The sequence below is a fragment of the Quercus lobata genome, chromosome 3 (genome assembly GCF_001633185.2).
Source record: "Quercus lobata isolate SW786 chromosome 3, ValleyOak3.0 Primary Assembly, whole genome shotgun sequence".
In the NCBI taxonomy this organism is placed as follows: domain Eukaryota; kingdom Viridiplantae; phylum Streptophyta; class Magnoliopsida; order Fagales; family Fagaceae; genus Quercus; species Quercus lobata.
In genome coordinates this window covers 3,321,188-3,345,722 of record NC_044906.1, presented here as the reverse complement: position 1 = coordinate 3,345,722, position 24,535 = coordinate 3,321,188, and the positions used below count along the sequence as shown (strand labels likewise).

The 24,535-nt window shown below is 31.6% G+C and overlaps 1 protein-coding gene across 2 annotated transcripts; it reads left to right on the top strand.

Moving 5' to 3' along the window:
• The first annotated feature begins 12,964 nt into the window (after positions 1-12,964).
• Positions 12,965-24,535, top strand: LOC115981601 (probable disease resistance protein At4g27220). Of its 2 annotated transcripts, XM_031103875.1 has the most exons (8): positions 12,965-13,425; positions 13,577-13,680; positions 15,041-15,155; positions 16,298-16,386; positions 16,481-19,337; positions 20,435-21,172; positions 22,245-23,105; positions 24,093-24,535. In XM_031103875.1, the coding sequence occupies exons 5-7, from the start codon at positions 16,533-16,535 to the stop codon at positions 22,755-22,757; spliced, it is 4,056 nt and encodes a 1,351-aa protein (XP_030959735.1). In that variant the 5' UTR covers positions 12,965-13,425; positions 13,577-13,680; positions 15,041-15,155; positions 16,298-16,386; positions 16,481-16,532; the 3' UTR covers positions 22,758-23,105; positions 24,093-24,535. The 2 variants fall into 2 exon arrangements, with proteins under 2 accessions (XP_030959735.1, XP_030959736.1); XM_031103876.1 differs by having other exon boundaries at positions 12,965-13,680.

Here is a 24,535-nt window from a genome sequence, read left to right as displayed (position 1 = left end):
TATGTACTTGGTTTCCCCATAGGCTTGAGTCCGAGGACCATGCAAGGCCTTGGTTCTGTCCAAAACTTATGATCTTTTTATGTACTTGGTTTCCCCATAGGCTTGAGTCCGAGGACCATGCAAGGCCTTGGTTCTGTCCAAAACTTGTGATCTTTTTATGTACTTGGTTTCCCCATAGGCTTGAGTCCGAGGACCATGCAAGACCTTGGTTCTGTCCAAAGCTTATGATCTTTTAATGTACTTGTCTTACTTTTCGACCATAAGCCCCTTCATCAGGGCGAGAAAAGTTGGCCTGGGGCTGGAAGCCCCTAGAGATGCCTGCGCCCTTAGCACTACGAGGCGTAGCCCCTAGCGGAAGTGTACGTCGGAGTAGCAACCATACGTCACCGGAGACGGAGGAGACCACAAAAACTTGTGCCTGCCAATGAATTGATTCCACCGCCACCTGCGCCCGCGCGCAAGCTTTCCCACAGACGGCGCCAATTGTAAGGACACGGTTCCTTTACGGCCCACTAACATTTTTGGGCTCACACAATAAAGGTCCCTCACAATATGATTTGTAGAGAGTGGGCTTGAAAAGCTAGACGCAGGTCAAGTGGCGATGCCCGGTCATGGCTTTAGAGGAATTTATGTAGAAAAAGGGAATTGGGTGTGAACATTTAAGCCCTAAGCGTCGTTCCTCGTGGGGTGGAACTCCTCGGAGCTGATCCGAGGACCTTTTGAGGCCTTATCCCGGTTACCCAACGACGGACTTTCTTCCGTGAAGTCCGGTGTTGTTGAGATGTTTTCCCCATGTCGTCTTTCTTTTTCTGTGGAGGTCGAATGGCCTCCCTCAGATTTACTTACTTCCTTATTTTATACTAGCTTGCATTCGCTGTCCTTCGTCCACGTGTAGGGTCAATCTTTACAAACACTGACATTTGTCCCATCAGTCCAATCCCGGAATTGTTGGGGATGGTTTGATAAAGCTGCAGAGTACGGCTCTGTCAGGCGCTGGGTCTTATCTGGAAGGGTAGTAAGGATAACTTCCCCAAGGTGTTTTGGATCTCCTTACAAATTCGTCCCTATACCAGTTTCACCCCTTTATTCCGGTGGAATTATGGATCTGCCGAGGACTAAAATGTCCTCGGCTGCCTCCCAAAATTGTTTTGTGCTCTGCGTTGTAGAGCTTGGGCCACAGCTCTCCTCGGATTGGGCTTTCGGACTCTCTAAGGGCAAATGGGCCTGGTCCACGAATTGTTGGGCCCCACAATGATAAAAAACATCAAGAGGTAAGATACATAGAAATCAGCTTTAAGTATGCATTCACGCTAGATTGAAACCATGACCCCATTTTCTACCTATAACATGTCCAATGGGTACTAGAAAAAGGTGGCTGCAAAGTGTGTTAGACTGTTAACTTCAATATAGCTCATGACAGCAATGGCAGCGGCAATCCATGCAACATCTTTGTTTATTATAGAATGTCCATAATTTTTAAGTGACATGAAAGATATAACAACATAATATGAATTTATGATGACATCTACAATCCCAAATAACAAATTATTATCTACTAGTTTTAAAAGAGAAATTTTCTATTAAAAAAATACAACTTAAGATATAATTTTTTTTAAAAAAAATAATAATAATTGTAATACAAGCCCAATCAAGGCAGCTATTTTGTCAGAGCTATATTAATATTTTGCAAGTGCCAGATAGTTTCTGGAGTTGGTTTTGTCTCCACTTCTCTAGTTTTCTTTGAATTGAAAATATAATAGAATTACATTTTTGGAAAAGGATTCCTTCCAATTGGTTTTGTCACCACACATATGCAGGGGCGACACTAAAGCATATTCAGGGGTTCAAATGAACCCCCTGACTTCAAAAGAAAAAACCATATATATAAAATATATATTTTTTCTTAGTTTAATACTTTAATATATTTTTAAAAATATTTTTTTTGCACACACTTAAATTTTGCACATCTTTATTACAAAGTATTTTCAACTTTAAGAATAAAGAGTAGGTGTTTGTGAATTGTAAGTGTAATTCTTTTTTATAAATTTATATTATATGTGTGTGACTGTGTTTAATATTGATTGTGTACATTACTTTTTGTTATAATGTTACATACTTTTGTAAATTATGATGTGTGTGGATGTTTATATGTACAATATAAATATAATATAACTTTATAAAATTTAATAATTAAGAAATAGAGGGTTGTTTTTACATGTGTGTGTATTGTTATTATATTATAATAACTTTGTGTAATAAAGTTCGTAAAATTCAAAAAAACAATTGTAAAGTTAGTGATTGTTCAAGCATTTAATTGGTTAAGTAAACATGTAGTGTATAATTTATGTATGAATGAATGTAATTGTGTGCGTCAATAATTAATACGGAGCCAATGAGTTGAGATTAGTCATTTAGTCTTAAAATATATTTTTTTTAAAAAGTCAAATAGATAATAACAATTGTATAAAGATAAAAATGTTAGACAGACTTAACAAAATAAAAAGATCATAGACTCATAGCTACCCACGTTGGCAATAGATATTCATAATGAACTATTATGTAACATTCAAAATTTGAAAACTTGTAGAATAAAATTGTAAAATTTTACGTATTATTATTATTTTTTCAATAACTTGATATATTCAAGTTCTCTTTTTATTAAAATTCTGTAGTGACCCCCCTAAACAAAATTCCTAGAGCCGCCACTGCACATATGATAATAATAAGTTCTTTTAGAAGTGTATTGGGTTCCAACTCATTCAACTAATGAATTTTTATCAAAAGTCATGTAATTTAACTGGTTGGGTCATCTATGTTGATGACATTTAGGGTCCAAAATCTTCCCTTTACTATTATAATTTTTTATAATTTTATAACTATTGAATTATCCAAAAAAAAAAATTGACAATTTTTTTTTACCCTTTAATAATACACTAAAAAAAGATATTAATATTTTGGCCTAGTAATAAACATTAATTATCATAAAACTAACACATAAGCTCAAGTCATATAGTATCCATAAAGTATTCGAAAAAAAACATATAGTACCCATAAAGAAAAAAAAAAAGTAATGATAATCACACACTCTTTGTTGCAAGCTCACCATACATGTACTGTCGCATGAATTGACATGTGAAATCGTGAAATTGTGTGAATTCACAATTTTCAGAAAGAAAAATAAGAGTGCACTTGGATCGTGTCTTGTTTGGCAACAATAAAGTGCTAAATATACTTGAGTATAGTGTTAAATGTACTATAAATTTTACTAAATTGACTTACAAACTGATATGTTGCAAATTTAAGTGCCACATCAATTTGTAGTTTTATGTAAAAAAATTTGTAGTATATTTCTGTATTTTTTTTTTTTAAAGTTTGTAAGCGGCATTTTAGGTGCATCTTCAATAAACATTACCCATGCTTTAGTTTGGGGTTTGAGCCGTCAGTCGTGAGTTGACTAGGCTTACAATGCAAATCAAACAATGACTTTTCTCCGCATGTATATACAAGGGAGCTTTAGTCACCGGCAACAATGCACGTATCAATCACTCAGCCAAAAAAAAGTCTTATCAATTCAAACTATATGGCGTGGTTAGTCATGAATAATTTGCATGGGATGCTTATTGCTTCTCGTTTTGTTTACCTAAAATCAGTAGACAGAACCAACTAAGCTTTAATTAATGTAATTAACTAATTAAGGTCCCCTTGTCCCTTGGGCTTTGTTCTACATCCTTGATTTTATGAGTATTATACAATTAAAAGAAATCTTAAAAGTGAAGCTTTCAAAACAACAAGAATGTTGTTATTTGATATTCATCTGTAACCCCATTTTGTACGACTTGGCTTTGCTCAAATGATCAAGAGGATCTTCAAGCAGTTAATGTAAGTTCTTTTTTTTTTCTTTTTCTTTTTTTAATTAAAAAAATCCTGTACTTTGTTTTCTTTCTTCACTTTGAAATCGTAGGTTTAATTTATTCTTATATCTCTGCTTTCTTTTCGTTCCTAGTTTAGAAGTAATTGCATGTTAAGATAGTGGAGATGTAGATATTAGAGTTACAAATGCGTGCATGTAGCCCTCCATTGTGTATGCATCTTGAAGCATTGTGTAGTGTGTACACTGCTCTAGTCCCTACCTAAGCATATGCCTTCGAGAAACCCTAAATTTCTGCTTTCTTTCATTGGTTTTCTTTCAATAAAAGTGATTCACTTGTGGTGCTGGTCAAGGTGATGTCTGACCAACTTTGAAATTGAAAATTTCCAATTAGGGTTTTTATAAATGAAGGTCTAAAATTTGGACACCCACCTCTAAGTGATTGATCTTTGAGCCTTGGAGGGTGACTCAATTTAAGATTTAAGTGATATGGGAAGGAAAATGCTGGTGATGACTTGGAGGATGACTCAGTAAGATTCAAAAATGTGCGCGGTGATGGTTTTTTTATTTTTTTTTATTTTATTTATCTTAGATAATTAAAATATATAACAAAAAAAGTCATAATGGTAGGATTTTGTTAAATAGGTTGATATGTGACAAGTTTTTATTGATAGTATATAAAGTGGAGCAGAAAAAATGAGATAGAAGATTTGAACTTTCCCAAATGAGGTTTTTTTTTTTTTTTTTTTTTTTTTTTTTTTTTTTTTTTCAATCTTTTATGTATATTAATAATTGTCTATTTTCTTATTGTCAAATCAGGGAGGAGCTAGCTAGGATATGGGTGTTGGATTTTGTAGAGCCTAGTTGTGCTTGATCCAAATTATGATTTGACCCGAAATAAAATTGCTACAGTTTTTAATGAGAGATTTTTTTGAAGCTTAGTCCATAGAGCAAGAGACTTAGGCCTATAGGATAGAAAAACTGTTGTTTTTAGAGATTAAGGTTTGGTATTATTTTGAGAGAGAAAATTGTACTGCTGTAACTTATAAGGTTTTCCTGAAAATAGTGAAATTCTCGTAACTCTGTAAACGTAAACAAACTGTGGAACTGTTGAAGCTGATGATGATCCAGGTGGAGCTCAGTCCACAGAACTAACTCTGGTTCAACAGAACGAGATTGGCTTATTCATCAAACGCATCGTTTCATTAAAGTAATGCGCACCGTTTTACTTAGAGATACTACTACAGGAAACCAACGATGTCGTCTGGCAGAGAGTAGCAAATGACAGTTGAACTTGGCCGGAATGGCAGTTATGCATTGGGTTTGTTCCTAAAATCACGGGGCTAGATCCGCATAATTTGGATCTTAATCTGTTCTTTTATAGTGAAGATTTGTACTATATATATAGAGAACAATCACACAGATGTAATTAAGCATTCAATACAGATTTTTCATTAATAAAGATTTTCCTTTCAATCTCTCTTTCTCTTTTCCTCTTGCTTTCTCATTTTCTCTCTCTGATTCTCACTGATTTTCTTGGTTCACGATCTTGCTTCATTACAAAGATCACAGAGTTAGAAATGAATACCATTTTTCTGATGTGATATATATTTTTCTCAATGCTTCTACCAATTTGTTTTTTCCTGCCTTAAACCATTAGTTCTTTACTGTTTTTATGTTCTGATTCATTGATATGGTATTTGGTCTTCTAATATTTACGAAAACTGATTTGTGGGGATTTAGATGCTATTGCAACCATTTTTTCCTGAATTCATTAATAAAAACCCCGAAACTTACTGTAGCATTTTTTTCAGGCATTACAATTTCAAGTGACGAGAGTAAATAAGTTGGCAGTGGCAGAGGACGCTAAATGAAGCAAAGGCGTGTGCTAGCTGCAACCCTCAAAGCAAGTACCAATGGAGAGCCTTGTTTCGAAAAGCCCCATTGAAAGATTCGTTTCCTTTTGGAAATCAAAGTATGGCTGCTGAAATGCAATTTCTGATTTGTAAATGGCTGGCCAGAGAGTTCCGAGGGACTATTGTGAATGAGAAGCTTTATTTGCGTTACTAATCATTAGAAATTTAGAACTATAATATGTTGCTATTCCTCGTTACTATGAAGTGGTTAGTTTTGATGAGCAGTTAACAGTTAACCATTGTTAGACTATGGCCCTCATTCGTGAGTGTAGGATGAAAGCTGAGAATCACACTAAACGAGCCCAACCCAACGAACCTGGGAGTTGGGACTAATGGCTACACAAACCTTATAATTTAAGTTTTTGTAATAAATTAAATTTTATAATTTCAAAATTAATAAAGAAATCTTGAGGTTTGAAAAGTTAATAAATTAAATCCTTCACTCATATTAAATTTCAAAAACATTATTTCACTTAAATGGGCAAATATTTAATTTCTTTTAATTCTTTAAAATGTAATTTTCTCTTCCTTTTTTTTTTTTTGGTCTAGTTAGAGCATACATTAATAGTTTATTTTAAGAAATTTTTTATGGAAAATTGAAAATTTTTTTAAAAAAGTGAGTTTTTTCAATTTTCAATAATAAGTTTTTTAAAATGGATCATGACTCCTTTGTTTATTATATATAATTAATTCTATAATATGAATTTTACATGTGAATTCCTAAAACCTAAGCCATCAAGTTTGTAATGAATAAATTGAAATGTATTACATCATTAATAATTTAAATAAATATTCAAAAAAATAATAGTTAAAGATTTTTTTAATATATTAATGACATGGTAAAATTTAATTCATCCATTTCAAAATGGATAAATAGGATATTAGAAATTTCAAGTTGGAGTTATTCCTAAAAAAAAATACAAACTTTCCCTTACACCTTTTGTTATTTTCTATAATTATTTTACTTAGTCTAATATTTAAGAAAAAAAATGCTAAAAAGAGAAATTTTTCACAATTTTTTTCACGGAGAGCTGATGTGGCATTGAGCTTACTTAATTATTTGGTTGAATTAAAAAAATAAAACCCACTTGACGTAATGGAAAGCACATCAATGATCAATCTTTTGAAGAGTGCTTGTACTCTCTCTGTCTCCTTAGCATGTAATATATTGTATCATCTCTCTCTTCTTCTATGAAAAATAAAATATATATGATCTCTCTCTTTCTTCCTGGGCCTTTTCGTTAGATCATTTCCCTTTTAATTGAGGGACTTCACAAGAAATAGATTTCCAAATTTGTGTTTAGGGAGACTTTTGACAATGAGCCCAGTTGGTGCGCGAGGGTTGGAAACATGGAAGCCCAATGGAACGAAATTTGGGAGTAAAGGAAACGCAGACCCTCTCCAATGAAGCCTAAATACAAGAGTTTTTTTTTTTTTTTTTTTTTTTTGTGTTTATATGTTTTTAGAAAGAGGCTGTAAATTTTATTAGGTAACAGCAGCCAAATAGACTTGAATTATAGCAGAGATGTGTAGTGGGACATCTTTCATCTACACTAGAAAACTTGTGACATGAATTACATATCTAACAAGATTGTAAGTTAATAATTAGGTTTGTTTTCACTCTTCACATGCAATGAATCATATTTATAATTTATAATAAATGGACAAATTGATTAGTTTTGTGTATGACAGCTGATCAGCCTAATCTTAAGTTTTTGGTTGCTAGTAGCCTTGTACGCAGTAGGTAACAATTATTAAGATAAGTTTATTGTTTTATTTTGTCGAGTTCTGACAGCTGATCTTTAATCTTTATTATTGGATTCCTAAACAGAAGATTAGGACTGATTTATAATTAACGGACAAGTCGATTGATTTTCATGTCTGTAAGCTAATCTTAAGTTTTGTATTAGAATGAGGTTAGGTTAGCAGTTTTGTCTGTAAGCTAATCTTAAGTTAACTGCTTTTTTGTTTTTTTTTTTTTTATGTGTTTGTCTTGTTTAATATACCCCCACCCATATTAAAGTATTAAACCCCAAAGACAACATTATTCTAATTAAATTGGCTGATATTAACATTATGGGTTTTAAATATAATTTTCTCTTTTATTTTTATATAATTAATTCTATAGTATGAATTTTACATAAGGCTGAAAAACCAAATCGTTCATAAACCATAGAGCTTTTCTGGATAAAAAGCTCATTTATGTTTGTTTGTTTATAAACAATCTAAACTTGAGTCTTAGTCTTAAGCTTGCTTAATAAATGAGCTAAGTCCAAGCAAAAAAAAAAAAAAAATGAATTACAAAAGTTGTATTTTAATATACTATATCATAATTTAAAAATCTATTTTCAGTAATCTTATGAAACACAAACATAGGCTTTGATCAACTTTAAGATGCTCCAAATAAGAAAAATAGTGTACTTCTAATCAACTCAATAATCCAGGCTCCCTCTATGGCACCACCTAATGAATTCGATGAAGAAAGCAAAGGGACAGAATGGGGAAAGAATAAAGACTGGAAAAAAAAATAGTGTAATTTAATAAACTCAACCATTCTGCCTCTCACTATCCAATATAGACAAGGAAAAAGACAAGGGAAAAAAAAGTTATAAGCCCCTGTCCCATGACTATTTGGCATTTACCTAATAAGAATTCAAAAGATTCGATCCACATCATGTGGATACAGAATTTTTTTTTTTTAAAAAAAAAAAACTAAAAACTAAAAAATAATACTAATATAAAAAGACTTCCATGCTTATTTTTTGTTTGCGTTAAGTCTTTAGAACTCTTCAACACTTTTAACTACTCCTCCATATGCATGTTAGTTTAATATATATTAGGTAATTACAACGATGAATCTCCTATGAAACCTCTTATGAGTAATCTAAATATGTTGCTTAAAATATTTAAATCTAGGACTTCGTGAATTTCAAGAGGTTTGGAAAATTGTTGCACCAATCTTTTGAGATTTTCCAACTTTCTTAAATTGGAAGCGTAGTATAAATCTCACAAATTTAACTGTATACTCAAATCTGTAAAATTTAACTTGAATGTATTAATTTGTTAATATAGTATTAGGTGAAAATAACCTTGGAGATGTTCCATGCCGATGAGAAAAATCATATGGTACTTTTTCTTTCAAATTGAGATGGGAGATGGAATGATATGTGCAAAACGCAATTCTTGTAGCAGATTATCTTTGGCTCAAATGGCATTTAAATAGGATTGTGGATTCAATAGACATTTTATGCATATCAGCATATGTATTTTACCCAAAAAAAAAAAAAAAATATATATATATATTTCTCCCTTTCAAATGAAATCTCAAATTTCCATTATTATTCAGCCAAAAAAAAAATTCATTATTGGTTACGTCTTTCTTTATTTTCGTAGAATGTTAGTATAATTTATTTGACCTAGAACAACACCCTTCTCTGTAGTCCGTAGTCCAATGTGTGAATGGATTGATAAAAAGTCATAGGTCTTACCTCAAAGAGTCAAAGGAACATTGATTGCCAAAGGCGTGCTCACTTTACTTTCCTGGAAAATAGTCTCTAAGACAAATTTTATTTTGGTTTGACAATTGGCTTCCTTGTGGACTTGAAAGGAAAATTCTTGCGGGTCCTCTTACTAAGTTGGAGTTCAATTTTTTTTTTTAATACAAGATAGAATTTTTACTCTAACCTAATTTGTGTGAAATTCCCTCCTGAAACTCTCTCTAGACCTAAACTCTCTTGTCTCACACACCCTACAAGCATTTATATTTGTAGAATGACCACCTCATTAAGGGTGAGCAGTGGTATTGGAGTTCAATCTTAAGGTGGTGGACAATCTCTCCACTCCGGAAAGTGGGGTTTTTTTTTTGAAGTAGGAATTTTGAAATTCCTAACTATTACAAATAAGTAACCCAACTATGCAAGTCACTTTCTTCTCAAAAATAAAAATAAAAATAAAAACTATGCAAGTCACTCATTTGTCACAAATCCACCTTCCAATGATAAACAATTTCGACGCCCAACTTGTGCAATTTTTTAAAAATAATGCTAAAGATACAGACTATTTTGTAAAATAGTTTAGGCTGCCTTTCGATTCCTTAAATAAAATAACCACAATGATAAGTGTTACTAGATTACAAATGGAAATAGACAAGATGGCCAATATAAAACAAAATCAAATATGAAAAATAAAAATTTTGAAATATAAAAGATTAAAATAAAATAACAAAAAATTTAAGTACAAAAGTTGTATTTTAATATATTATATCATAATTTAAAAATCTATTTACAGTAATCTTATGAAACACAAACGTAGGCTTTGATCAACTTTAAGATGCTTCAAATAAGAAAAATAGTGTACTTTTAATCAACTCAATAATCCAGCCTCCCTCTATGGCACCACCTAATGAATTCGATGAAGAAAGCAAAGGGAAAGAAGGGGGAAAGAGTAAAGACTGGAAAAATAAAAATAATAATAATAGTGTACTTTAACCAACTCAATCATTCTGCCTCTCACTATCCAATATGGTGAAGAAAAGTAATGTGAAAGAAGGGAAAAAGACAACGAAAAAATAAAAGTTATAAGCTCCTGTCGGACATGTCCCATGACTCTTTGGCATTTTCCTATTTAGAATTCAAAAGATTCGTTCCACATCGATCATGTGGATCCAGAATTTTCAAAAAGCTAAACAACAATAATTGTAAAGCCAACGAATAGCGTAGCATTGATTGATCACCAATACTATGCACAAATAAGGAAATGGGACAAAAACTTCCATGCTTATTTTTTGTTTACTCTCAAGTGTTTAGAACTCTTTGTATACTTAACTACTCCACATGCATGTAATCTTCAGTCTAATATACATTAGGTAATTAAAACAATGAATCTCTTATGAGTAATCCTAATATGTTGCTTAAAATATTTAAATATAGGACTTCTTGAATTTTATGAGTGGAAAACTACTGCACCAATCTTTTGAGATTTTCCAGCTTAAATTTGAAGTGTAGTATAAATCTCACAAATATAGTTGTATGCTCAATCTTTATACATACTTTTTGGCGAGATATATATATACATGTAAATTTAACTTGAATGTATTAATTTGTCAATATAGTATTAGGTGAAAATAACCTTGGAAATGTTCAATGCCAATGAGAAAAACCATATAGTGCTTTTGTTTTTCAACTTAAGGTGGGAGTGACATGTGAACACCTACGCAATTCTTTGTAGCGAATTATCTTTGGCTCAAATGCCATTTAAATAGGATTGTGGATTCAATAGACATTTTATCATATGTATTTTACCAAATAAGAAATAAATAAAAAATAATAAACCTATATTTTTCTCCCTTTCAATTGAAATCTCAAATTTTCATTATCGTTTACGTCTTTTTTTATTTTTGAAGAATGTTAATATAAGTTGTTTGACCTAGTTCATAGGTGCACAATTCTTTTGGACAAATTTTGTATTTATCTCAAGAATTGATAATTAATTTTTTTGTACTCACCCAACGGGCAATTAAATATTTTCTGTCTATATCAGGATTTGGTTCAAAATATCTTTTTACGATGATTTTAGGAGAAATGATACTTTACCACTCTAAACTATAACCCACATTACACTTTGTACCCTAAACTTTTCAAATATACGTTTTGTACCCTAAACTATGAACATTGTTATACTTTGCATCTCGACGTTAAGTTTGCTGTTAACTTTGATGGAAATTCAAAGTTTAAAATGCAAAGTATAATTAGAAATATAGTTTAGGGTGGTAAAGTGTAATTTACTTTTTTGTTTTTAAGCATTGGGAAGATGGTCAATTAGGTCTTTTCATGTAGTGTCATACTTATCCATCCAAGTTAACACTCAATTTAATATCGGGGTGTAAAGTGTAACAAGAATCATAGTTTAGGATGCAAAATATGCATTTGAAAAGTTTAGAGTGTAAAGTGTAATCAGAAGTATAATTTAGGATGGTAAAATGTAATTTCTCCATAATTTTGCATAGGAATTGTATTCATAGAAACTATATAAAAAAAAAAAATGTAATATACATGTGCTTTTATATATTGTCCTCCTAATTTTATTTTTAGTCTAGAAAAAATGCCCCACTAAATGTTTTGTGTTCTGGCATTAGAAGACTCACCTTGGCCTTCCTAAAATTTCATCTCAATTTTAGAAAAAAAATAAAATTACATTTTCTATTTTAACTAACCACTTTTCAAAACATTTATATTTGATTATCTATCCTATATCCTGATACATTAAAATATTATTGTTTATTATTTTTCTCACTTTTCAAAACATCAAATTTTCTTTATTTTGGTTAATAAAACACAAAAAAGAACAAAATAATTGTTTGAGGGAATGATTTTTATTATTTATTAAAATAGTACATCAAGTTGTTTATTTTATTATTTCTCTCACTTTTATTTATTTATTTATATATTTTATTTTCCTAAATTGGTCTCACACCCTATTTTAGGGAGATAGATGAGAATGCTCAGTTTAGACTTGATCCGGCCGAATTGTGAGTTCTATCCTGTTCTTCAATATTCTTTTCCTTTTACATATAAAGTTTGTCCCTGAAGCATTATATCTTAATGGAAGATAACTCAGACAAAGATTGAATTGTCAAATAGAAAACGCTAAACCATTCAGGAAAAAAAAAAAAAAAAAATACAAAACGCTTAACCACAGATTTATTAGGTTTGGTGGGTGATGACATCAGAAAACTGACCAAGAACAGGATTCTGTGATTAAGTTTAAGTGAAATTCAGAGACTTCTTTTTCTTTTTTCTTTTTTAATATCTGACAAGGTAAAGGGTGCCTAAGATCTAAAGTTTTAGATTTATTTAAAATAAGATTAAAAAAAAATCTAAAGTTTTTGAGAAGTTAAGTTCGAACTAGTTCAATCAATACTTATCGTCGAGTAAGATATTTGATATTTAAACTTGTCTATGTTAAAAACTAAAATAATGCTATAGTTACAAATTATTTTACAATATTTTTACAAAATATTGATGTGGTCAATTTTTTATTGGTTTTCATCTAAGCCTACCATTAATATCACTTTTTTATTCACCAATAATTACTCACCACATCAACAATTTGTAAAAAATTTCATAAAATAATTTATATCCCTAGCATTATTCAATATTCCAATAACTAACCAGCATTTTGAAATGATAATTAAGAACAATTATAATGAAGCAGTCGTAATAAAGTATTCAATAAAAAAACAAAAAGTTAATGAGCAAGAAAAGAAACTCTCTTCTGTCCTTTTGAAAGACCTTTCCTACTCTACTTTCCTTCATTTCATTTGTCCTCTGAATTAATTTTCGCAGCATCTTCCGTGTTGTCTCTCTTTGCCCTCTCATTTTGGTTTTGTTTTGCTCCACTTCTCAAAACAAACAGTTTGATACTTTCTATTATACACCGTTAATTTTCGTTGTAGTCATTCTCTTGTTAGTTTGGTTTTGCTTTGCTCCGGTTCTTTTAATAAATACCAAAAAAAAAAAAAAAAAGAGTGATGTATTTTTAGCTCGTCACCGCTGCTCTTAGTTACTATAGCGACTATCCTTGATCTGCTAAGCCAAAGGAGTAGAAGAGAAAACTGCTAAAATTGTAGTGTGAAGGAGAGTGGTACTTCTTTTATTTTTGTTACCTTTATTTTGTCCTTGCTTGATCTTCTTCGCTTATGCTATCCATTCATTCCTCTTTTTGTTACAGTTTGTTTCTCTGATTTATGTTTTTGTTATATAAATTTTAATTTTAATTTGCTCTACTTATCAAGACTTGTAACAAAGGGAAAAGAAGAAAGTATCATCAACTATTTAGTTTACTGATACTCAGCAGAAAGACTGTCCGAGTGGAAAAGAAGCTGCTCTTGAAAACAAGGTACCTTCTTATTTCTTTTTTCTCATTTGTCCTTCCACATGGTTCTTGCTTTATTGTGGTTGTAATTTTTTTTTTCTTTTTATCTCAGTAATTGTGGTTCTTTTTTTTTTTTGATGGGTCAGTAATTGTGGTTTTAATAAGTAATAACCGTTCCTATTGGTGCCTAATTAAGGATGTAATAGCTGACATTAAAAAGAAAAAAAGAAAAAAAGAAGGCATACGAGTAGTTAAGGAAAGAAAGTATTAAACTTTAGAATTTAAAGAAAGTATCAATTCTAATAGTAATTTCCATAATAGTTTTTTTTTTTTTTTGGTCTTGAGACATACAGACTTTATTACAATAGAATGAACTTAACGATTTTAAAAATCTTGCAAATCCCCCATATCTTTTCAAGGACAAAAATGAGAGGGAATGAAGGGAGGTTTAAAATCTCAGGTTCTCCAATAAGAGAAACTAGGTAGTTCCACTCAACAATAAAATTATAAAACTGTGCAATTTTTGTCATCAAAACAGAAACTTAACTTCTTCTTTTTCCCTTGTTTAAAGAAACTAGTTTATCATGTATGCTATTGGTAATTGGGTAACCATGTCCATTATATAAAAAAGGGAGTTAGGACACCAAACGGCATGAGAACTTACATTTCAAGAGCCTAATTACCTATTAGAATTGATATTATATTTATCCCAAAAAAAATCATACTAAATTCGATTTTATTTTTTTGTTATTCGTAGACCAATTTCTTTAAATGATGGATCCGATAAAGGATATATGATAATAACTACTACAAAATGACAAAATAGCTTCTCAAATATTATTGTGGAATGTTATTTTATTGAATTGGTAGATCTCTTGAACTCGGAAAGGATCTGTTCTTTGGTAGTGGTCTGGATCTTGGAAAATATTAAGCTGATTTGTGAACAATTTGTTAGTATATTCTTTGTTACTGTTCCTTTAAGATATAATCGCATTAATCTAACTCTTGCTAATGCATAAAAAGAGAATGAGAAGACCATTGTTTGGTTAGAAGAATGTCATTTTCTCCTTCTCATTGAATAACATGATATTGGATGAATCAGTGGCGGAGCCAAATTTTTCTAAGAAAATGTTGGCACCGGGCCCCCCTCCCAATTTTTGGATATGATTTTTATATAAAAAAAAATGTTAAAAACACAATATTTTTACAATAATTTCACAACAAAACCAAGATATCAAGTAGGTAAAAAAAAATAATGTTAATAATAGACCAAAATGAGAACTAATAATAATTTATAACTACTTAAAAAATAAAAAATAAGATTCTAATTTTTTCTCTATTTTCATTGAATAACCTTTGGGCTTTGCACTTTTGGATTTGACAGCGAGAAGATCTCTTCTTCATTCTAGAGAAATCACGGGCCACATAGTCGAACACCTCCATCATATCTGCATCTGAACAGATATGAGATAGGTAAACCCCAGTGTCACCCACCACAGGTGAGCCTTTGACTCTTTTCTTTCTCTAATTCTCTCCCCTCTCTCTTCTCTCTCTCTGTTTGTGTGATTCCTTGATCTGGTTTGTTGTTTTATTTTTTATTTTTATCTTCTTTGGTACTTTGTCTCACGGTCTCAGGTCATACCTTTTATGCTAGACGTTTAAACTTAAAGACTTGGAAGTTTAGACAAGATTTTTGTGACAAATTTGAGATTACAATTTGGTCCATGTCCTACACATGTATGGTTTGTCTTCAAAAGCAAAAGCATTACTATTTGCAATAGTGCAATACTTTTTAGTATGACTTTTCTACGACTTGTCATTTGTTATTAAATTAATAATATATAAATATAATAAACGATTATATATGTAAGTGAGTGTTTTTTGTTTTGGGTGAATAGGTAATGCCGTAATGGTTATTATTATATGGTTTTGTACTTATTCAATAATTGTTTGTTATTTTTGATAAATTGAATAATTATAACAAAAAATTGGAAAATTTGAACTTTTAGATGTATCTCTTAGAAATACCATGAGATGTAAGCTAAGTTTACAAGATTCTTGACAAATTTTTTGTTCTTATATGTCTTTTAGCAATTTTTAATAATCTCATTCAACTATTGTACATAGTATAGATATATACATATAGTATGGTTAGGAAAAAAAATATTAATCTTATTTTATATTTGGCCCTCCAAATACAAATTCCTGGCTCCACCACTGGGATGAATAACGTTTACTATTTTTTCTACTAAAAAAAAAAAGTGAAAATAATGCTGCCATACATTTTTATTTCCATATAAATGTTAGTAAAAAAAAGATAAATTGATCAAAGTAGATGCCTACTACGTACCATTAATAATTCATTGCTATTTGCCTCCCTCTTTATTACAACTTGTCACATTAGTTCCATAACTTAGTGTAGTAATTATGTATTTTTATACAATTTTATATAACATGATATGGGTGAATTTTGCACTAAGTTAGCTAAAATGTGGTTTTCTATATACAAGCACCAGTGCAGGTGCACTTATAAGTTATAAGCCACAAAATTTTTTCTAAAATAAAATAATCATACATCATCATTTAATTTTCGATTAACTTGGTTTAACGTTTTTTTTTTTTTTTTGGTGGAAATTGTCAGCTTTCAGCTTTCCTTTGCATCGCACTCACAGCCCACACGCAGACAATAGAAGACCAATTATCTTCATATTAATATTTCAAGACAGAGAGGTAAGTAATGTCATTGCATTGGCTTCTTTTCTCTTTCAATTAGATTACACTTTCACCGTTTTCATCGTTTATTATTGGGCCTTTCCACTCGCAGGACAACAGCCCAACCCAGAAACCAAAAAAAGCATACCAATCAGAAGCGAAAAATGGAGATTCTTACGGCGTCCTTTCAAGTGATCTTTGAAAAAATTGTGGATTACACAATTGGAGCAGTCGGGCGTCAGATGGGTTATCTGATTTGCTACAAAAAAAATGTTGACAATCTCAGGAGCGAGGTTGTAGATCTCAAAGTTGCTAAAAATAGTGTGCAACAAAAGGTCGAAGCTGCTCAAAAGAACGTAGAAGAAATTGAAGATGAGGTCCAGGGGTGGCTAACAAGTGTTGAGGAGATCACTATAAAGGCACAAAAATTCTTTGAAGAGGAAGGCCAAGTAAAGTTGAAGTGTTGCAATGGGCGCTGTTTTAATTTGAAGACTCGTTATCAGCTTGGCAGAAGAGCGCACAAGTTGGAATTGGCCGTTAAGGATATCAAGGGTAAGGGCACGTTCAAGACAGTTGGCCATCGTGTCCCTATACCAGGAGGTACTTCAATTTCTACTAAAGGTTATGAAGACTTTGAATCAAGAAAGTTAATTTTCGATGGGGTGATGAAGGCTCTAACAGATGATAATATCCGTGCCATTGGAGTTTGTGGGATGGGCGGCTTGGGCAAGACCATGCTTGTTGGAAAAATTGCTAAACAAGCCATAGAAGACAAGTTATTTGAAAGGGTCGTTACAGTAGTTGTATCCCAAACTCCAAACTTGAAACAAATTCAAAAAGACATTGCAAAAGAATTAGAGTTGAAGTTTCAGGATGAGGACACTGATTTTCAAAAAGCACATTTGCTATGTGAGCGGTTGAAGAAAGAGAAGATTCTTTTGATTATGGATGATATTTGGAATAAGATTGACTTGGAGGCTCATGGAATTTCGTTTGGGGATGATCACAAAGGAAGCAAACTATTGCTGACGTCTAGATTTCGAGATGTATTAGGCACGGATATGGATGCTCAGGAGATATTCTCTGTTGGAGTTTTATCAAATGATGAAGCAAAATACTTGTTTTCAAAGATAGTGGGTGATTTAGCTGAAAACTTGAATTTCCAATCTACCATGGTTGAGCTTGTCAAAGAATGTGCCGGCTTACCGATTGCCATTACAACAGTTGCGAATGCACTGAAAAATCAAAAGAAACCGAATGTTTGGAAGGATGCCTTGCGACAGTTAAAAAGGGCAAATCCAACGCATATCAAAGGAATGCATGACAAGGTATACCAAGGTATAAAGTTGAGCTATAATTTTTTACCTAAGGAAGCGCAATCGTTATTCTTGTTTTGCAGTTTATTTGAAGAAGATATGGTCATACCAATAGCTTTGTTATGGAGAATTTTGGTGGGTTTGGATTTCTTTCAAGATGTTTATACAATGGAAGAAGTGAGAAACATGGTCCACACATTGGTTGAAAGTCTAAAAGATTCTTGCTTGTTGTTGGAAGGTGATGGTAGTGGTACATTTAAAATGCATGACGTCATTCGTGATGTTGCAATTTATATTGCAGACAAAGATAAGGAAATGTTAACCATAAGAAGTTCCAATGATTCGGAAAAATGGTCAAATATGAAAAACTTGAAAGATTCCATTGGGATTGCACTTTTCGATGTTAAGTTTAGTGATCTTCCTAAAAGGTTGGAATGTCCACAACTTAACTTCATTTTGTTGGGTGATAAAGGCAATTCTTCGGCAATCCCTAATCACTTTTTTGAAGGGACGAAAGAGCTCAAAGTTTTAGTTTTGTTTGAAGCCTGCCTTTCACTTCCTTCATCCCTTTCATGTCTTCACAACCTCCAATCATTGGTTTTGAATAAGTGTGAGTTAGAAGATGTGGCTATAATAGGAGAATTAAAGAATTTGAAAGCTCTTATCCTATCAGGGTCCAACATCAAACGGTTGCCTATTGAAATTGGTCAATTGACTTACCTTCAATTGTTGGATTTGAAAAGATGCACTGAACTTGAAGTTATTCCACCCAGTGTATTGTCAAACCTTAAAAGGTTAGAAGAATTATATATGAAGAGTAGTTTCAATCAATGGCAGGTTGATGGAGAAAGCACAGAAAGAAACAATGCTAGGGTCTCAGAGCTGGATCATTTGTCACTCTTGACCACATTATGTATACATATTCCTAATGCTAAGATTCTACCTAAAGCCTTGCTTTTTGAGAAATTGGAAAGATATGAAATATTAATAGGCAATGATTGGAAATGGGATAGGGAAAGTGATAGTGTTGATGAGTTTAAATTCTCAAAAATGATGAAACTTGAACTTGATAGAAGATTTCAAGCAGAGGATGGGATTATAATTTTATTGAAAAGGTGTGAATATCTTGATCTGGCTCCTAAGGATGGTATTAAAAATATTATTTACGAAGTTGACAAGGAAGGTTTTCCACAATTGAAGCATCTTTATGTTCGAAACAGCGCTGAGATTCAATACATCATTAACTTGATGGGGGTTCAATGTGTTGTCTTTCCTCTCTTGGAGTTTCTTTCTCTAGATAATATGATAAATTTGGAAAAGATATGCCATGACCATGACCAACTTGCAATGGGTTCTTTCCACAGCTTGAAAAAGTTAGAAGTGAGCAATTGTGATGGGTTGATATTTGTCTTTTCCCTAACCATTCTTGGATGCTTTTCGCAACTTCAAGAAATAGTGATCGAGAATTGCAAGGTAATGCGTGCAATTGTTGCAAAGGAAAGAAAACATGAGATTCAAGTTGACAACATCACTGACGACATCAAAACAAATACAATGGACTTCTCTCAATTGCGTTCTTTGACCCTACGAAATTTACCAAATTTGATGGGTTTCTATTCTGATGTTGATTCTCAACTACTTTTCAACGAAAAGGTATCATTAAAATATGATATATTTTACTGAATTTGATAATCTTCACATATGCACATATTTTAAGTTGAGCATGAAACCGATATTTCACTGTTTTGTTAGTAAGTGTCTCATACATATATATGTTTATAATGTCAGGAAGAATAACAAGATTTATTTAAGTGATAGATTCATTTTTGAAAACAAGACTAGATCAAAACTATCAGTTTTAGTCATTCTCTACTCCTATTTTGATTTTTCTTTTTTGGTAATATTTTAGGGTTTTTTTTTTTTTTTCCCCCTCAGAAAACGCAGCTTTTTATGTGTTTGTAATGCCTTAATCATTGATAAGAGTGCCAGGGGTTTATGCTGGTGGGGTGGCATACCGCCACAAATGATCGTCTAGGGAAAATTAAAATGGTTATTTGTTATACACAATATCACTTATGAAGTCTGTATTAGAGATATTTCTCAAAAAAAAAAAAGTCTGTATTAGAGATAATTGTTGGATATCATAAATTAAAGATAATTATTTGGAGTAAATGTGATAATAGTGATCATTTGATAAACATGTTAGGGAGATAAGCATTTTGGAGAGTCTTCAACTGTGTAGTTAATATAACATATAAAAACATATTTAACCCCAAAGGCCTAACTCTATGGGCTAGATATGAGCTCAACTACGTTATCTTAACCACTTATTCTCTTTATCATTAGTGCACAACGATTAACTATTTCTCATTATGTGACTTAAGCCCAATTCGTAATATATTTGTATGATATATATATATATATATATATATATATAATCTCTGAGCTAAATAATTTTCACCAAAACCAGATTTTACTTAAGATTTAAAATGGATTTTTCTTCCTGAAAAGCAAAATCATCTTTATTTCATGAGCACAGACATCACATTTTAGAAAGAACTTTAAGTAACAAACTTCTGTATGGCCACACAATCTCTCTTCAATGATAAGGCTGGTTTATTTCTCTTTTCTTTTTTTCTTTTCTTTTTCTTTTTCTTTTATTAGCCTGCTTCATGTCCCCATTTAATTACCACTATGTTAGGCAATATAAATATATGCTAATTGACTCAATAACTATATGTGAATTGTAGGTAGCATTTTCTAACTTGGAGAAAATATACATTGAAGGCTTAGATAACCTGAAGATGTTGTGGCACAACCAAGTCGATCCAGATTCTTTTTGCAAACTACAAATATTGCATGTTTACAATTGTGAAAATCTAATGAACATTTTTCCGCCTAATATGTTGAGAAGACTCCAGAATCTCAAAAACTTGCGGAAAAGTGGTTGCAATTATGTAGAAGAGGTATTTGAGGTTAGAGGGGCAAATGTTGATGAAATATGTGATAAGGGATCCACTCAGTTAAGAAACTTGACTTTAATCAATTTACCGAAACTCAAGCATGTATGGACTTCAGATCTTGAAGCAATTTTAACATTTCAAAATCTGCATCGAGTTCAAGTTTTTCAATGTAAAACTTTGAAAAGTCTTTTTCCACTCTCGGTGGCCAAAAGTCTTAAACAACTTGAGAGTCTAACTATATATGATTGTGGATTAATGGAGGAAATCGTTGCTTTGGAAGAAGGATTGGAAACAATGACTAAGTTTGTGTTCCCACGAATAAACTTTCTAAGTCTTGAATTGCTGCCTAAACTCAAGTGTTTCTATCCCGGAAAGCACACTTCAGAGTGGCCATCGCTGAAAATTTTGACAATACGCAAATGCAACAAAGTGAAGACTGTTGCTTTGAATGAATTGAGCTTCCCAAACACAAATGAGTTGGGCCATCATGTTTCGATTCAGCAGCCCCTATTTCTTATTGAAAAGGTATGAATTTGTACTTGTTTCTCTGTTTCTCTGTTAACAGGGATATGACACTTAGTGTAATTATTCTAAAATAATCAAAAAATTAAAATTAATAACAGTTGGTTAATATTTAAAAAACTAGTCGGCTTATAAAAAAACAAAAAACAAAAAGACTAGCCGGAGTACATATAGTAGTTGGATTATAGGAGCCTAATTTCCAGCTATACCATAGTTGTGTTGAAGCTATTCATACTAAATTTTAGCTGAGCAATTCTTGCTCAAACAAACAGAGTTACATTTAGCCAACCTCCAAACAAAAAAGGCTACATTAATTAAATGCTCGGAACTCTTATAAAAAAAAAAAAAAAGAGTAAATGCTCGGCACAAGAAATTATATATATATATATATATATATTTATTTATTTATTTATTTATTTATTTATATTGTTTGAAAAAATTATGTAAGACTTAATTGAGATGTCCAAATGATAAAACCTTATATAAAAAGATTTTCTTTCAATCGAATTAGGATTTCATATGTAGTTATTAATATTTTAAATTAAGAATTTTTCTTGTAGGTTTCAATTAGTTTAATTGGTAAAATATTTTATACTCAAATAAGAGATTTGAGTTTAAATCTACTTACACGAAAAATCAATTAGTATCTTGAATTGATCAATAAGATCTTTTTTATATTTTATCTTTCCTAAAAATAATTTAAAAAATAAAATAAAATAAACTGTGCATTCATGCACTCATACTTTTGTGTTTGTGTTATCTTGTTTGGAAGCAAATCCCTTAAAAAGAAACTATAAAACATGTAAGAGGTAGTATCTTGTATAACAACTATATAGGAATGAGTTACCTTTACGGGGGAGATGGGAATTCACATCCACCTAAGAAAATGTTATATATAATTATTACATAGGATAATAAATGGAGATGCATCGATGCACGTTGCTCTCCCTCTCTAGATAGCCACTTGATTTACATACATTCAGTCCCACTTGAAATTGTTGGGAATATTATCCCAAACTTGCTTAGAGAACGCTAACTTCTGCTTTCTTTTGTTCAATACTTCCATCTTTCCCAGGATACATTCCCTAACTTGAAAGAATTGGATTTGGATTGGAATGAAACCATGAATCAGACAAATGGTCGACTTTTTGGAGAGTTCTTTTGCAAACTAGAAGTTCTCAGCTTGTACGGCAAAGACGATAAATTGATAGCAGTCCCTTCGGTATTTGTTGAAGGATTACGCTATCTTAAGTCTCTTTCTGTCACTAATCTTTTCTTCGATAACGAAGGACAATATGCTGGGACGTTTGAACGTTTGACAGAGTTGTATCTATATAAAATGCCCAAGTTGATGCTTTTGTGGAAGGAAAACTCTGAACAAGGTAGGGCATTTCAAAATTTGGAGATTCTGAAAGTATCAGAATGCGGTAGATTAAAAAATTTATTTCCATCCTCAATGCATTTCCGAAATTTAAACATTTTGAGAGTATGGAAATGTCATGGGTTGATTAGTTTAGCAACTTCCTCAACAGTCAAAAGTTTGGTCCAACTCAAAGAATTGGATTTATATGGATGCAAAAGAATGTGAGAAATAGTCATAAACGAGGGAGAAGGTGAAGCAGGAGATGAGATTTGTTTCAATCAATTGAATTCTTTGTACCTTGATGATTTACCCAGTTTGAGAAGCTTCCACTTGGGTAATCGCACCATCAAATTCCCATCACTGGGAGATCTAACTGTGACCAGATGCCCGGAAATGAAGATCTTCTCTAATGGAGTCCTAAGCATGCCGAAGCTAAAGAAAATTGGACTGGACGAAAACGAATGGTGGCCAAAGCAAAGAGAACTGTTACCAGAGGAAGATGTGAATGGCGCCATAAAAAGATTTTGGGAGGAAAACTATGTTCCATGCGTGCAACAATTATTCACTGAGAAGGTAATGTTCTAATGCTTTTATTTTATGTAATTTTTAAAAGCATTTTCATTGGAGTAGACAAAAGGAAAGTGGCATGCGCTGTGGACCCAATGGTCACATATCCTAATTTCTAAGGTAACATAAGGTTATTAAATATATGCGTAACACTTGCAATTCTTAATATTGCTTTGTCACTAATGGTCGCTAATAGGTACAATGCACTAGAATAGTAAATATTTTTATAAAAAAAAAAAATGATATACATTTAATTATTAAGTATTAAAAAATAAAAAAGTTCCCATAAAAAAATAAATAAAAAGTTAAATTAGAGAATTTGTATGAAAGAATATAGCTAATTTAATTAAAATTTGTTAGAAGAACATCAAACCTAATTTAATCAGAGTTTGTTTGATACTGGATTTCTTTATATATTAAATTAAAACAGTGAGTTTAACTTAGTCTTAAGTTTGGCTTCAAAAATAAATAAATAAATGACAAATACACACACCACTTTGGCTTTTTTTATTTTGTTTCAAATTACCAATTAGTTCACTTATATAATTCCCTCAACAACCAAAAAAAAAAAAAAGGCTGACTTATATAGATTTCCATTTTTTATGAACTTATATTTCTTCTATGGTGATGAAAATGCTCATCTCTCCTATACGTAATCACAAATTGATATTACTTTTTTACATAAGCATTGTATCATTCGCTTATAACACTGAATCACTGAAATAGAAATACAAATTTAATCTTCTTAATTTCTTAGTTTTGCTTCTAAGGAATTTGGTTTGAAAAGTAATGATATTAATTTGTTCTTGTGCTTGTGGATCCTCTGACTTTGGTGTCAATTGCATGTATACTTGGTAGATAAGAAATTAAGAATGAGACTGTTTATTTGATTATGATGTAGTGTTGTGTTGTTTTGGGATTAATTTTCTTTCAGCTCATGTTTTTGGATTAATTTTTCATTTGGGCCATTGATTTCAACCTCTTTTATTGTAGACTGATGCAAGCCCAAGTGAGGCAGGAGAGAAAAATGGTGTTGATAACTTGGAGGATGACTTAAAGGGAGATTAATCTTTTAATTTATTAATGATTCAATTCTAGAACATTATAAATAATTTATATTGTAGTTGTTCAAAGTAGGTTCTATAAGGTTCTATTGTTGAACATGTGATGTAGTCTTTTTCTTTTTTGGGGGGTGTCATATAGACTTTATTGGATTGGACCAACAAGTTTGCCGGAATGTATTGGTGTGTTGTGTATAAGCCATAAGGTTGAGACTCATGTAGACTCATAGTAGCTTTGTCATGGCGCTTTGGAGCTAAGACAAGGCTATTATATAGTCCAAGAAATCATACAAAGTTTTATTAGTGAAACTGGTTGTTTCGTAGACAAATAATGGATTGTTTTAATCAAGTAGTGCATTTTGTACTCATCTTTGC